Source organism: Daldinia decipiens (genome assembly GCF_022478715.1).
Source record: "Daldinia decipiens strain CBS 113046 unplaced genomic scaffold F4813scaffold_2, whole genome shotgun sequence".
Classification (NCBI taxonomy): domain Eukaryota; kingdom Fungi; phylum Ascomycota; class Sordariomycetes; order Xylariales; family Hypoxylaceae; genus Daldinia; species Daldinia decipiens.
Window position 1 is genome coordinate 1,511,862 of NW_026054545.1, and position 14,816 is coordinate 1,526,677.

General features: G+C 46.7%; 6 protein-coding genes across 6 annotated transcripts; 1 reads left to right on the forward strand and 5 right to left on the reverse strand.

The window, feature by feature from the left end:
- The first annotated feature begins 1,073 nt into the window (after positions 1–1,073).
- F4813DRAFT_397012 (glycoside hydrolase family 3 protein) lies at positions 1,074–4,201 on the forward strand. Its single transcript, XM_049247900.1, has 4 exons — positions 1,074–1,434; positions 1,491–1,547; positions 1,607–3,258; positions 3,330–4,201. Exons 1-4 carry the CDS (start codon positions 1,345–1,347, stop codon positions 3,850–3,852), a joined length of 2,322 nt encoding a protein of 773 aa, XP_049104394.1. The 5' UTR covers positions 1,074–1,344; the 3' UTR covers positions 3,853–4,201.
- On the reverse strand, positions 4,034–6,027 carry F4813DRAFT_385144 (FAD-binding domain-containing protein; the record flags this gene model as incomplete). The annotated part of the gene is made up of 5 exons (XM_049246203.1): positions 4,034–4,201; positions 4,253–4,374; positions 4,437–5,046; positions 5,103–5,524; positions 5,589–6,027. 5 exons carry the CDS (start codon positions 6,025–6,027, stop codon positions 4,034–4,036), a joined length of 1,761 nt encoding a protein of 586 aa, XP_049104395.1.
- A 1,701-nt stretch (positions 6,028–7,728) lies between these two features.
- F4813DRAFT_397014 (major facilitator superfamily domain-containing protein) lies at positions 7,729–8,649 on the reverse strand (the record flags this gene model as incomplete). Its single annotated transcript, XM_049247901.1, has 2 exons — positions 8,042–8,649; positions 7,729–7,969 (listed from the first exon to the last, which is right to left on the reverse strand). The coding sequence occupies exons 1-2, from the start codon at positions 8,641–8,643 to the stop codon at positions 7,729–7,731; spliced, it is 843 nt and encodes a 280-aa protein (XP_049104396.1). The 5' UTR covers positions 8,644–8,649.
- A 1,095-nt stretch (positions 8,650–9,744) lies between these two features.
- Positions 9,745–11,109, reverse strand: F4813DRAFT_344499 (uncharacterized protein). The gene is made up of 3 exons (XM_049241672.1): positions 10,513–11,109; positions 10,401–10,456; positions 9,745–10,337 (listed from the first exon to the last, which is right to left on the reverse strand). The coding sequence occupies exons 1-3, from the start codon at positions 10,953–10,955 to the stop codon at positions 10,027–10,029; spliced, it is 810 nt and encodes a 269-aa protein (XP_049104397.1). The 5' UTR covers positions 10,956–11,109; the 3' UTR covers positions 9,745–10,026.
- Positions 11,110–11,334: 225 nt separating this feature from the next.
- Positions 11,335–11,857, reverse strand: F4813DRAFT_385147 (uncharacterized protein; the record flags this gene model as incomplete). Its single annotated transcript, XM_049246204.1, has 2 exons — positions 11,335–11,557; positions 11,628–11,857. 2 exons carry the CDS (start codon positions 11,855–11,857, stop codon positions 11,335–11,337), a joined length of 453 nt encoding a protein of 150 aa, XP_049104398.1.
- A 591-nt stretch (positions 11,858–12,448) lies between these two features.
- Positions 12,449–14,397, reverse strand: F4813DRAFT_108035 (FAD/NAD(P)-binding domain-containing protein). Its single transcript, XM_049238472.1, has 4 exons — positions 13,821–14,397; positions 13,524–13,773; positions 13,189–13,467; positions 12,449–13,141 (listed from the first exon to the last, which is right to left on the reverse strand). The coding sequence occupies exons 1-4, from the start codon at positions 14,066–14,068 to the stop codon at positions 12,665–12,667; spliced, it is 1,254 nt and encodes a 417-aa protein (XP_049104399.1). The 5' UTR covers positions 14,069–14,397; the 3' UTR covers positions 12,449–12,664.
- Between the last annotated feature and the right edge of the window lie 419 nt (positions 14,398–14,816).

The following is a 14,816-nucleotide window of genomic DNA, read 5'->3' on the forward strand; positions in this document are numbered from 1 at the left end:
CCCGCCGCCCCCCCCCGCCCCCCCCCGCCCCCCCCCCCCCCCCCCCCCCCCCCCCCCCCCCCCCCCCCCCCCCCCCCCCCCCCCCCCCCCCAAAGGTTCCTGGTAAAAGGTTTAAGTTATCCCTTTAATGATTATTATAACGACGTCTTCGAGAAGGCTGAATTAGAGCTATATATATATTTAAATCTATGATGATTTGAACGTCATATAAGACCAAACAACCCCATATCTGACCTCATAGGTTGATCCCGTCCGTTTGTACCTGCAGTAGCGCCATCGAGCAAGCCAGACACACCTCTAATTATTCGATGGCGTAGCTTTTTCATGGATGCGTACCTAGTTTTATTATTGGAGATAATTGTTGTCGAATGAAATTTGCTATTTTTTTTTTTAAAAAAAAAAAGAAACTACATGTATTTATGGGCTGATTGTATGTTCGTCTGCTCGTTGGGGAGTGGAGGGAGATGTGACCTCTAATAGATGACGTCAAGCACTGCTGTGGGACTTATTGCCGACACTTTATGGTGTAATCATTGACGGGAGGCAATATCAGGTATCCTGACGTATGATCAGAGTTATCTTTAGGCTACTCGTCCGCGAAACTTCTATCATATATAATTCTAATATGCTATTTAGAGAATGAATTCATATTGGAAGGTTTTTACGACGCTGAATCGTATGTTGCTATTCACCACATAGTCACGACTTATAATACTTAACTGCCTTCATATAAAATATAGGGTATGTAGGTACTTAAAATATAGTTAAGGGGGGTGTGTTAGTTGTTGTTTAAGATGGTTATAAAAACGGCCGGTCAAATGAATCTCACCCTATTTTATAAGACATAACATTGATCGTAGCTAATCTTAAGTAAGAGTACCTAATATACGAATAATCTAGAACCTTGTACCTTATTATATGTTGCAGCCCTTCGGTAAACTCTGACATATTTTTAATATTAGTTACTACCTGTTATTTGAAGAGTATATGCATAGTCTTAGTCTTTGATCACAATGATTTCCACCGCAGCCTTCTACCTCGGCAGTGGCACAAACACACCTCCATCCATATCAGATCCAGGAGACTCTTCAGGCTAAAACCACGCAGGCTGGATTCGTTGTTTCTCCTATTACCCCAATGCCTTCGACGGCAGAAATAGCCACTCCCCGCAATATTCATCTCGTCCGCATGTTGGAGTCGTATTGGCCATCTTCCATCTTAACCGCGATGATCTAGATTTCTCAGACAGTTATATCGGTACACTATATATAGCCAGGTGGGGACGACCCTGAGTTGGCAGTTGGGGCTTAAATGGCTACAGAAACAATTTGCCTTTGAGCAACCATGTCTTTTAGAGTGGCAGCGAACGTTATCGCTTTCTTGACCGTGAAAGGTGTAGTCGCTAGAGACTTCCCTAACTGCCAATCCGGTCCTGTAAGTGGATGGGAAACTCCTAAAATGGTCATCATGAATCGCTAATATTTATGTAGCTTGCTTCTAACCAAGTATGCAATACTACTCTTGACCCATGGTCGAGAGCGGCTGCTGTAAGAACACCAATCTTCTCCGGATAACCAAGCTAGTCTTAACTCATGTCTCTATCTAGCTTGTGGCCCAGTTCAGTCACGATGAGAAGATATCTAACTCCTGGGACAACTCGCCAGGAGTCTCGCGTCTTGGTGTACCGTCCTACGAATGGTGGAACGAGGCACTCCACGGTGTTGCCCGCTCTCGCGGCGTACAGTTCGCCAACTCGGGGAATTTCAGTTACGCAACATCGTTCCCTCAGCCCATAACTATGGGCGCAGCTTTCGACATGCCATTGATACGATCCGTGGCCGAGACTACGAGTACCGAGGCCCGCGCGTTCAGCAACGCTGGCCGGTGCGGTCTGAATTTCTGGACCCCCAATATTAACCCGTTCCGTGACCCCCGTTGGGGCCGAGGGCAAGAAGTACCTTCTGAAGACCCATATCACATGAGCCAGTATGTGATGCAACTCATACCGGGGCTCCAAGGAGGTCTGCATGGAGACCCGTACTACAAGCTTGCAGCAACATGTAAACACTATGCTGGGTATGACATGGAGAACTGGAAGGGAAACCGGCGATATGCTTTCGACGCTCAGATCACCAGTCAGGACTTGCAGGACTACTACCTTGCTCCATTCCGCGCGTGCGTACGAGATGCGAACGCCCAGTCGGCCATGTGTAGTTACAACGCTGTCAACGGTGTGCCGACCTGTGCCGACCCCTGGCTACTCGAGGACGTATTGCGCGGCTTGTACGGATTCGGCAGCGAGGACCGCTGGGTCACGGCCGATTGCGACGCTCTACAAAATGTCTGGACGGATCACCGCTACGGCTCCTCAGCTGCAGGTGCCGCCGCAGCGAGTTTGAATGCCGGAACAGATCTCGACTGCGGCCAATTTTGGCCTCAGAACTTGCCCTCAGCTTACAACTCCCGACTCTTCAACGACACTGTTCTCGACCGCTCGCTGATCCGGCGCTACGCGTCTATGGTACGATTGGGTTGGTTCGACCCGCCGGCGGAACAGCCATACCGGCAACTCGCATGGGACTCCGTAGCGAAGCCGGAGGCTAAGGCACTTGCTCTACTAGCCGCACAGGAGGGGATTGTGTTATTGAAGAATAACGGTAGCGCACTACCCCTGGCCAAGTCCATAAAGCGCGTAGCTGTTGTTGGACCCCTTGGAACCGCAACGACGCAGATGCAAGGGAACTACTACGGCATTGCGCAAAGCATCTCAACTGTAGTTTCGGCGTTCAAGGCCGCGGGTTATGATACCTCTAACGCGCAAGGATGCGATATCAGTGGGACTTCGACATTGGGGTTCTCCGCAGCGCTGAGTGCAGCCAAGGCCGTAGACGCGGTTGTATTCGTCGGCGGCATCGATACTAGCATCGAAGCTGAGGACCGTGACCGCGAACAGATCACATGGCCAGGACAGCAAATAAATCTGATCAAACAGCTGGCAGCAGCGAATACTGATAAGCCCTTTGTAGTCGTGCAGATGGGCACTGTGCTCGATAGTTCGGAGATAAAAGCTCTGACAGGCGTCGACTCGCTTCTGTGGGCTGGATACCCTGGACAAGACGGCGGCGCGGCGGTGGTTAGTATTATAACCGGCGAGAAAGCGCCTGCGGGAAGACTCCCGGTGACGCAGTATCCGGGCGACTACGTAAACCAGGTTCCAATGACGAACATGAGCTTGCAGTCCGGTACTGGAAACCCTGGGTAAGTGGCCCCCTTAGCCAATCATCTATCCGCCATGTTCAGTGAGAGATTTCAACTAACAAATATTCCAGACGGACTTACAAATGGTACACCAAAGAACCCGTATTTCCCTTCGGCCACGGGCTACACTACACCAGCTTCAACATATCTCTACCAACCGACCTCCCCACCACATTCTCAACCGCAGACCTTACATCCAACATCTCCTTCACGGAGACTGGACCTGTCGCCTCAGGCAACTACCCCGACCTGGCGCCGTTCCTCTCGATCCCCGTGCCAGTAGCTAACACAGGCAACATCACATCCGACCACGTCGTCCTCGCATTCCTCAAGGGCGAGTACGGCCCCGAGCCCTACCCGCTCAAGAGCCTAGTGGGGTTCACCCGGATCCACGACATCAAGCCCGGAGAGACGGGGACAGGGACGCTGGACCTCAAACTTGGCGCTATATCGCGCAGCGATAAAGACGGTAGCTTGACGCTCTGGCCGGCGAAGTATAAGCTAGTGCTGGATATTGACGACCGCGCAGCGTGGGACTTTGAGATCACGGGAGATCAGGTGGTGTTGGAGAAATTACCGCCGAAGAGGTCGTGAAAAAAAGAAAAAGGAGGCGGGGAAAGGGGTTGCCCACCTGTGAGATATATAGGTAGGTAGTAAATAAAATCGCAATTTAGGTAAATATTTGAGGGAAAGCTGCACATATGTATTGATATTAGGTAGTGATACACCAAGCTAAGTATACAATCTACGAGGCGAATGAATCTAGTTCCCTGAGTCAATCGACCCGGCACAGTTGGTATCCGACCTCCTCCCAGCGATCGTTGCCTACGCAAGGATGGCACCAGAAGACGTCGTCTGGGTCTACGGCGCGCTTGATCTGGAGTAGGCGATCGTAGTTGTCTCCCCAAAAACTTTGTTGCCAGTTTGGCACTCCGGGGTTATTCTATAACTCTTATTAGTCACTATGTTACTCACAAGGAGGTAAGTGAAATACCTCGTTCAAGTAAGATCCCATTTCAGGTGCTAATTGTCTAAGCGGTTCTACTTTAGCATTGATTTCGGCAAGGGCCTCCTCCTTGGCGGTCTGATTTAATGGTTGGAAGGTCAAACCGGTGACTTGAGGTGAGATAGAGTGTTAGTCTTTAGCTAAGAAGGATAAGAATACGAGTTTGGCTTACCAGCATGGACGATAGTCTTCCTCCACGACGGATTCACAGAGTCGCTGCCTCCCCTCGGCTTGGCATTCTTGGTACCCTGACCGGCTACAAGGAAAACCTGGCCGCCCAAGACCTTAAAGGCCTCGCCTACAGCAGTTACGTTCTTCGTCAAAGCTTCGGCGTCTAAGAGGTGAGAGCCGAGCCAGAGATCGGTACCCGCGCTGCCTACAGCATAATGGGTGCTGAACCAGTCCTGCAGCTGGGAATAGGTCTGAGGTATTACCGCCGGGGTTATTTCTGGCCAGGTCTTGTTCACATGCTCTATGATCGGTTTCCATACGTCAAGCATGTCGTTTACATCTTGCGTATCCAGTAAGAGGAAGAAGCCGCCCATACCGGCCCCAGTGGTTGGGACGCCGGGGTACGAGAAGTTGCCCGAAACAATGCTGTAACCCGATATACCCTTGGAATCTAGGTAAGGGTATTGCGAGAGCAAATACCCTGCCATCTCTGCAAAGTACGGCGCATCGACCTCAGGACTCAAGATGCTCACTGTGGCTGCTACAACTTTTGGCGAGGGATATGTGATAAGTGTAACCGAAGTCATAACTCCGAAGGTTGAACCACCTCCCTAAATTAGGCGATATTAATCAGTAGGCTTCATGTGGTTGGTAGGAGTGGACATACACCTCGCATAGCCCAGAACAAGTCCTGGTTCTGGCACTCGTTCGCCACAACGATATCTCCCGCGGATGTCACGACTTCCATTTCCAGGATCTGGTCCGCACCAAGTCCATATCGGGGAGCAAGGATAGAGTGTCCACCGCCGGTCAAATATCCACCAACACTGACAGATTTGGCGTTACCACCAACTATGATTTGGCCTATCTTGCCGAGCTCCTCGTAAACGTTTGCAAGTTGAGACCCGGGTCCTACAGTTGCAGCCGTGCTGTTGAGAGTGAAGTCGCACCCTTGTGGCTGGAATGACGTGTGCGTCTCCAAGGCATGCATATGGTGCGTCCATATTGAGAGGGCTCCCGGAGCTTGTGATCTGCCCTGATAATCATGACCAGTACTTTTCACTACGAGTCTGATGTTATATGTGCGTGCTGTAGTGTGTTATTAGACGATCAAGTTCGTAATTGTGGCTCGCTTGGCTTGCGATGAACTTACCAAAATCTATGCTCAACTTGACATCCTGAGCGGTTGTCGCGTTCACGACGTACGCAGGGTATCCGTCAGGACTACATGGGGCATTTGCGTCGGGAAGGCAAGTGTCGTTGTTGTACTGATTCCACATGCCCGAGGTTGGATCATTCTGGAAGAAGTCGTAGGTAAGCCATTCTTGAGCGATAGCCGTACACTGTTCGGCATTGTAGGTAGGATGTTTAGGATGGCAGATAGCTCCTGGGGGGGCCGCTTCAAGAAGCTTTCCTCCGGTAGATTGGTTGAGCTGGGCCCAGGTATCGGCAGACGGCCACTCGGGAGAGCCGGGGGCGGCCTTGCAAGCTACTGCCGGGTGTTGTCCGCCGGTTGTTCTTGGCTGCCCTGAGAAGGCATCGCTATAAGCGAAGACGGACGTGAGAGCAAGAAGTCTCAGCGAAGCTGCCATAGTATTGTTAGTGAAGCCTACGACTAATTGAGAGGTGATAGTAAACTTACACAGCAGTTGACATGAACGGATGTGACGAGCTTCATATATAAAATTGCAACTCCATTTTCATTTTCAGCTCACCAACTTCGGCTTCAGCTTACGTATATTGTGGATGGGTAACCAACAGCTACGCTGTGCCGCATACTCGATGCTCACTAGTAGATGTTATAATGCGATAGTAATGCGTCGTTGACCAGTCCTATTCTGCATGAGGATTGTTATTGGAGCTATGATAATTTTATGAGTTGTGGCTATGTAGACCCCTTGTATGCTGTAGTGGAAGAAACCGAGCCGCTGACCCCTTTTTCAGGTATTAAGTACCTAAACCGAGGACAGTAAGCTAGACTGTGCCAAGACATGGTGCTATGGGCACTTAATTCTTATTTTTGGTTACTATTATATCATCCTCATTTAAGCCAATTCTTAAATGTTAGTTAAAATTATATTCCTAAAAAAGAAAAAAATATCAAAAATATCCTCACCTTTGTTAAAACATGTAACCAACCTTTAAATTCGAACTTTTCAGCTGTGCCATTACGTATGGGCAAACAGCAACTGATACTACGTACCAATGTTTATACATACCTTTATGAAATGATTGAACATTTTGTTCAGCTATAGGCGAAACGGATACGCAGGATTATTATGATCAGACGAAAATTGATACCGAATAGAAACTAATTTGTAATCAAAAATTAATTGGTGGTCCTCTTAAGCTGAGCTTGCATAAGACTGTAAACTATTATTAGTTAGTTAGTTATAGGGTTATAAGTGCCAAGTAACTATAAACCACCATGATATAATCGCAATAACAAGGCACTTGGCCAAAAATAACCGTTGGTAATAAATATATTAGAACTTAACTCTATGTCTACTACAAGAGCTATTTGTCTATGTTCCCGCAGACAAGTTTTATCGTAGGGTGGGTACATTAGATAGCTTGATTGATAGTATGGCTGAGCAGCAGGATAGAAGAAATAGCATTAACTCTCTCTCGTTCTCGTTCTCGTTAAGCATAGAACGCTTGGGGAGGTGGAGCAAGTTGTAGCATAAGTTATATAATATATCGAGTTCAACGGAGCATCTCTGCGGGGTTTTAGACTTGTATTGTACCACTTAACTACCTTAGGTACCTACACAGTATATTATCCCCTTTTCGAGAAAGCAGATAAGGAATCCTAGTAGCGCGGAAGCTAGAGAGACCTGCCATATCAACTGCAAGCTACACGTGTAAACATCAATGACACGACCTCTCTGGGATTGTGGGAGGCTTTGTATACATTCCCATCAGGTAGTCGGGCCTCTATCTGTAAGTCGTTAATGCGCTAGGACTCGGTTGGTAGACATTATGATACCAAGGCCGAAAGCTGCGATGATTTGAACAATGACCCATTCGGCGGTAGAAGTATTTCGATTGAACCGTGAGAAGAGGCCAAAACCTAAGGTTATCAGCGCAAAGGCGATGATGTGCAGCGGTCGGTACCTCCCGGTTTTCGTCAAGACAACACCAGAGATATCCCCAGTAACTACTGACAGAAGAGCAGTAGGCAGCAGCGCGAGACCAGGTATAGTTGGGCGACATCCCGAGGACGGCTTGGAAGTAGATGGATAAAAATTACAAGACCCAAAACAAACAGATGAAGTTAATGAAGGCGATTATCAAAGTCGCAGCGGGTGTGCGACTATTGAAGACTCATTCCGGCCGGACACTAATTCGATAAGGAGATTAACGCCGCCGCCCCCTATTCCCTGTACCGCGCGCCCAGCAATCATCATAGCAGCATTATTCGCTCCGCCAGCGATGCCGCTACCGAGGACAAAGAGGCTAACGACTGCTATCATCATCCATCGGCGGCCGAAGAGATCGCACATTTGGCCGATAAGGGGCAGAAACACGGTACTATAGGATAAATAAAGTCTGAGTTAGTAAAGGGCCATATAAATCAGGGGGATATAAATAGGGGTGGCTTACCTTGTCAGGAAGTACGCATTGATAAACCAAACGTATAGGTCTCTGGCGGCAAGTTCACGGGTGATAAATGGGAGAGCTGTTGAGACTACGGTGAATTCGACGGCTGCTAGTATAGTAGTGAAGCAGATAGCTGAGAAAACTGCCCAGAAACGCCAACCTTTCGGCAGAGTAGTCGATGGGGTACCATTATCATGGTACACCGAAAGTTGGCCTTCAGGTGAAGAGTCCGGTTGGTCCTGTAAGGGCTCGCCTCTTAGACTTTCGTTTCCCATATCTTGAATAACTTGATATACAGAAATCTGCATATGAAAGTTTGTAGATAGGGTTAGTGGGAGTAGGAGGTTTTCTGGGGTCTGAAGCAGATTTGATATGATATTATCAACACCGGCTGGGGACAGTCTACGGAGTCTCCTAGAAATATTTCTAAGAAATTTAACTTCCCCATGACAATATTTGTTAATGTTTTCCCTGCAACAGGAGAAATAAGCTCTCAAAGACGTTACGAAGGTTACTAATACAGCCGTTTTGAGGCCTAACAGGGACTTCCTAATAAGGCAAGTCGCCGACTGTAGAGCTCTCGGTGCGCCGACCGTGACCCACATCTGGCGTACAGTCGGAGTTACTCGGTAAGAGCAACTCAAGCATACAAATTTGCCTATAAGAATTTATACCAGTTCAGCCTCAAGGATGTGCGTAGTCTGATTAGCTGCAATTCACACCGCTTTCTTGGCAGTATTCTGATAGCATGTAGGTACCTAACCTAACCTAACACACCTTGTGGTCCTAAATCTTAGTCCTATTCCATAGTATTGAAGGCTTCATTTCAATCTAAACTTAACCACCATGTTTTATTCCGCAGAACTTTGTCCAGCGTGCCGCAGTGTTTTATGTGACGAACTCAGAATGCGTAAATATGAGCCTCGAACAATCGAACAGAAACCCGAAGCATTTCAATCGGCTGTCAAAAAAGGCTGCGCTATCAGCTATATTATATGAAATAATACACCTGAACAACAGGTGAAGACCTGGTCCCAAATTTTATCCGAGGCTTGCGTTGAACTAGAATTATGTTATTACTCTATCAAACCAAAGGGAATCCGCCCTCAGATTTATTATACTTGTTCTACATCACGATCGTTCCCTATATTAGTTATAAAGAAAGTTCTCATTGACGGCTTCTTGTTGTCTCCGAAGACGGGATCTCTCCGCAGTCAGCTCCATATATGGCATTAAGTTATCAATAGGCACCAAACCCTAAGCCTATCCTCCTGGCTTCCAATATCGACGAATTCCGTCATGGTAAACCGATTAAAGATCTTCCTCAAACATTTAGAGATTTTATCGTTGTCGCACGGAGATCCTCTATTCGATATATCTGGATCGACGCACTTTGCATTATCCAAGACTCCAGAGGGGATTGGGAGATAGAAGCACCAACTATGAGATTTGTATATGCTAATTCTATATGCAAGGTTCAAGAGTTTATAGCGAGATGCTGCTTATTAACCACGCCATTCGAATCAGACACATCTATATCCATCTGAGAAGTTTTAGTATAAATTGATAGTGTTTGATCAGTAGCCTGAGTAGGCAAAATCTGAGTCCGACGTCGTGATGTTACCGGAGGGCTTGAAACACATCCGGCGTTAGCGCGGATACAGCGCTGACACGGCTCGTCATAATTATTTATAACAGCAACGCCAGGGGTTTTCCTTTAGAGTATCGTATACTGATTCTCAACTAAATCTTCAACGGCTAGAAGATCGCTGTGTGGTTGATTTAGGTAATATTTCATAAGATATAATCCGTGAATTTCCATGATTATAAACACATCATTCAGAGTCTTGATGGTAGTGTTTCTTCAACCCCTATTCGTTATGCCCACACTATAACATTCAAGATGCGGATATAAAATACTCCCATTCCCAACAACTCTTAGACACTAAACCAACCTCAGACAGAGTTGAACGCATGTCCAAGCCACTTTAATCTTTGAACTCCTTCTCTTTCCCATCCAGCCTCAGCTTTGTCAGTGCGGCAGCGAGTCTGCACATTTGTTCCGGGTCCTCAGACACCTTTGTCCACAAGGCGTGCACGTCATCCCCAATTCCAATCGCCTCCGCCGTCTTCAAGCTTCGCGGGTCTATAAAAGGCGCCAGGCAGGTCCAGATATGTTGCGCTGTATCGAAAAATATATTAATACCGACATCGCCTAAACCCTTGATGTTCTTGAGTTCTGCCCTGATCTTTGTCGGGTCCTCAGAAGTGAGTTCGAGGATTGTGTTCAGATCGCCCTCTAAAGATGCGCATTGTTAATTATGATATGATAACCTCCAGATTTGACTTCCATGTAACTTACCGTACTCATCCTCGACGAGTTGAGCAAGGTCTCCCATCATAGTTGCTGTCTTTTCTCTGTATAAGTATTAGTTGGCGATTGTCTCCATCGCGCAATAGCATGAAAACCCTACCTGTAGTGTGCATAGCCGCCTTTAGTCAGGATCTCAGTTCTTTCCTCCCAGCTACTTTTCTTCAAGACATCAAGCTTGTGATATCCAGCCTTGATCACTAGATTGACAGTCTTAGCAGCTAATGCATGAGAGATTCTCGACGAGGACAGAATTGCATTTAGTAGCAATGCGAGGACAGTATCCGGGGTCGGTTTATCCGGATCAGATAAATCCGTCTGGCTAAGTGGTAGCTCTCCATACTGAGAGATCAACTGGCGAATCTTGGAATTTGACACATTTTCGTCGCCTTCATTTTTGTTTTCCTCGGTGCTATTATGAGATTCGGTTTTCTTCTGCTTTGTCTCTGGCTCTTGTGCTTGCGTAGTTGTTGTGGCCTCGCTATGGGACCGCTTTTCGCCAGAGTTTGGCTCGTGGGTCTTGTTCTGGGAGCGAGTTGTCACCATTGTCACTTAGACTCTACCTAGATAATTATGACTATTTACTATATGAAACGACAGATCTTAAAACATATAAGTTTATATTCAACTGTAATAATGATGTCATAAATTACTACATACGTTAAGCGCGTGGAGAGATTCAAGGATTTGGTAATTTATATCACATCACTATGATGGTATCAAATACAAAGAGGACAAGTGGGGCAGAGGCTACCCCTATCACATTATATAAATGTTTACGGTATTTTCATCATGTCCAATGTTGGCAGCATAAAACAGCTTTCGGGATTGGCTATTACCTATCTGTGGAGTATTGCTATAAAAGTGCCTCATAAATAAGGTCTTATACTTGAAGCCCCGCATCCTGTAGAGTCTATCAGTCGGTTTAATGAACCTTTCCGCATTCAGGATAATAGTCGATCGTCGTAGAACATCCGTCACCCCAGTACTTTTTTCCGCAGTGGTGGCAGCCGCTCTTCCGAATATCTTGGTAATCCCACCACATATCGTTGCCAGACCTAACACAGCCCGGGTTTCCTGTAATGAGGATTCCGCAACCGAAGTCACTACCTACACCGTGACAAACTCCCAGATGTGGCATTCCGCTTCTGCAGGGACGGGTTAGCTAACGTTGTTTCGAATGTTGGAAAACTTGGTCATTATTAAAAGGTAACTTACCCGACAGCTCCATAGTTGATATCGTCATTCCTGATAAGTTTCCAATTGACGGCTTCGTCGCAGGCTTGTACCTTCATAGTAGAGCACATGATACTCCCCCAGCAATCGCAATGCGGCTCATCCGTCTTTTCCAGAGTCCGGTTCTCATAAGCGATGCTGAAGCCGTTGGGGATTGCAGAAGCATTGAGCGCGGCTACAAAGGTCGTCGAAACTAAGATGCTCAAACGCATATTTGTGGTGGTAAGACTTGATATCTTTTGATGTGTCTTGAAAATATTCGTCGGGATTGAATATGTTACTGAGAAGATATAGGAATTAGAGGATGGGAACTTCGAGGCCTATTTTTATGTCCTTTCCTTCATGAGGCTTGCGGTAGCCTTCGTTGATACCTATAGGGTTAAAGTTATGACACGAACTCACCAGATATACCTATGTACCTAGGCATTTATAAGGTTCGCAGAGATACTATCCCTACAGAAGTTTTCTACTGGATCTTAAAAAAGGTAGGTGTGCAGGTGCTATCTAGAATCCGCGGGCTCCTGATGGTTTGGCCCCTTTCCACCACCGAGGAACTTAGAAGGGGGCTGGCACTGACTTCGATATAATTCAAGCTAAAAGTTAGCTCATAAGGAACTCTTCCTAAATCTTAAACGAGGAGATAGTACCTACCTAGGTACGTATACGCATAGACTTCGACAGGTTTGTGGTCTTTGTCAATGTACCTAGGCTTCCAATAGGTACTTCGAATTAGGATAAACTCGAACGACTTGTAAATATTCCCACTACGATCATTTCCTTGGCCCCGATCCCAATAACATGAAGTATCTGATGGGACTTTTTGCTTCAATTCTGGGAATATGATTTTATGTTCTTCTATACATAGGTACCTAGGTATCTATAATTTAGGTGCCTATGTGCATATAAGCCCCTTTCCGTATACCTTGGGTATATAGGTAGGTACCTATACTTAAAAGGCTAGACAACGGTGGTTTCCTTTAGATGTATTATATTAAATCTGCAGCTAGGTCGCAGTCAGGTTACGAAGCTTCTTCAAGTTTATTAACCCACTCCTTCCAGACCGCACCAATATCATTCTTGTAAATCCATGACATGTCCTTCCCACCATCCGTAATAATCTTGTTCTTAACGCGCTCATCAAACGTCGGGTTCACTAGCACCTTCAATTTTGCAGCACGTTTGTCGGCCTCGGAAGAAAGGTGCGCGTACATCCGTGAGTAGTATGGCAATCTAATAGCGTCGAAGAGCGGTAGAGCTTTACTAGTATCATTCTTCCAGTATGCCAGAGCCTGAGCTAAAATCCAACCGTCCTCCATCGCAAACCCTGCCCCAGATCCGAACGCGCCGGACAAAGCGTGCGACGAGTCCCCAACAAGTACGACTTTGTTGTCCCACGCTGTGAGCTGAGCCAGCTCGGGACCAGCGAAAGCAGCAAACTCTCGCCAGCCGCCAGAAGGAACGCGCGCGAGCGCTTCTCTTATTTCGGGGAGATATTCCTGCATTGTGTTAGCGAGATTAGGCATAGTTAGAGGACAGACAATACCGTAAAATGTGACTCAACATGAGCATTCTCAACTGGAACACCCCAGCTTTTCTTATTTGCGCTATGGATCACTGGATCTTGCCATGCCCTAGAAGCTATCTCCCATAGGCCTTCCCCAACAGGAGAAAAATAGACATGCGTAGTCGGCGTATGCCACCACCCGGTAATCTCGAAGCGAGGATCTAAGTCTTTCACGTCGTCCCAGGGTAGAAGAGTCCTCCATATTGTCGTTCCTGTGAACTTGATTTCGTAATTCGGCCAAGCTGTATCTCGGACCACCTATTTGTCTCCTATAAGAGACCCTCTTTTAGACTGGATAGTGAAGAATGTCTTACAGATCTAATGCCGTCGGCACCGACTACTAGATCGGCTGTTACAACACTGTCGTCTTCGAAATGTAGCTCAACGCCCTCGTGACCTTTATCAATCATACGTATTAATCTCTTGGAGAGATGTATTACGCCAGGTTTCACGTGCGCTAAGAGAGCCGATTGAAGCTTCGTCCGCTGCGTCCGAACCGGAGGTCTCTGATCAAAATTCGTCGGCTTCTCACGACGGTCAAGTTCTTCCCCGGAGCGTCCATTCCTTCCAAGAGTTTAGTGATGAGTTTTAACGAGTATATTAGCACTTACATATTCAAAATGACCCATGTCGGATGGCCGCTGGTTAATGTATCAGCGACACCAAGGAGCTCCAGCACGTTCCACGTATTCGAACCGATACTTATACCAGCACCTGCTTCCCGCAATACTGTAGCCTGCTCATAGATATTTACCGAGACATTGGGAATCTTAGAGAGGGCGATGGCAGTTGCGAGGCCACCGGGACCGCCGCCGATAATGGCCACACGTAAGTGGCGACTGGAAGAGTTCACAGTCATCTTAACGATAAATAACTATCTACCTAGGTATCTAGGTGAACGGACACCTATTACGGGAGTCTTGGATATTGGTATAGTCCTTTTACTATATAACTCGGCCTCTATAAGCGACTTATAGAGAATAATTACAAACTCTTACAAAGCAGTATAACGTCAACCATCACGTGAATGGCGTGCGAACGACTTACTCCTCTCCTGGAAGTTGCTGATAAGACCGAGTTCATCAAGTGGCCTTATGGACGTACGACTTAGTGCATAGCTGGTCGAGTTAAGAGCGAATGTCATACTGGGGTCTATCAAAGCTATTCGGTTTTCGTCGGTTTGTGTGGTATTAATCGCAATTACCCCTGTCTCAATATAAGCAGCTCAGGTCGACCTTCAAATCCAATCCCAGCTGTACGAGGCTAAGATGATTGGTCTCGGAAAATACCGAAATTTTTCTTGGCTTATGTTAAATAAAGGTAGGTACTTATCTTGGCAAACCTCTAGAAAAGGTAGTTTTATCAACCACTGATAAATACCAAGTCCATGACTATGTTGATGTTTTGCACACCTAGATGATAAACTATGATAAGAGTTGATGAATAAGAAGGCAGAGTAAAAATAGAACCCCAACCTAGTGGTGTCGCATGTACCTTAGCTGCTTAGGTTAGGTACCTTATGTACATATAAGCCAGCTGATATCTCCGAATTGTGGATACACTGTCACGCTCTTGTAATTTGATTGGCCCGATCTAATTACCGATAG

Bases quoted from the DNA above. Each gene is read 5' to 3' on its own strand.
- F4813DRAFT_397012 (XM_049247900.1), top strand. From the start codon at position 1,345: ATGTCTTTTAGAGTGGCAGCGAACGTTATCGCTTTCTTGACCGTGAAA. The intron at 1,548-1,606 runs GTAAGAACACCA...GTCTCTATCTAG, and splicing joins CATGGTCGAGAGCGGCTGCT to CTTGTGGCCCAGTTCAGTCA. The intron at 3,259-3,329 runs GTAAGTGGCCCC...CAAATATTCCAG, and splicing joins TCCGGTACTGGAAACCCTGG to ACGGACTTACAAATGGTACA.
- F4813DRAFT_344499 (XM_049241672.1), bottom strand. From the start codon at position 10,955: ATGGTGACAACTCGCTCCCAGAACAAGACCCACGAGCCAAACTCTGGC. The intron at 10,457-10,512 runs GTAGGGTTTTCA...ATACTTATACAG, and splicing joins GGCGGCTATGCACACTACAG to AGAAAAGACAGCAACTATGA. The intron at 10,338-10,400 runs GTAAGTTACATG...GCGCATCTTTAG, and splicing joins ACTCGTCGAGGATGAGTACG to AGGGCGATCTGAACACAATC.
- F4813DRAFT_108035 (XM_049238472.1), bottom strand. From the start codon at position 14,068: ATGACTGTGAACTCTTCCAGTCGCCACTTACGTGTGGCCATTATCGGC. The intron at 13,468-13,523 runs GTAAGACATTCT...GGAGACAAATAG, and splicing joins GTGCCGACGGCATTAGATCT to GTGGTCCGAGATACAGCTTG. The intron at 13,142-13,188 runs GTATTGTCTGTC...AACACAATGCAG, and splicing joins ATGTTGAGTCACATTTTACG to GAATATCTCCCCGAAATAAG.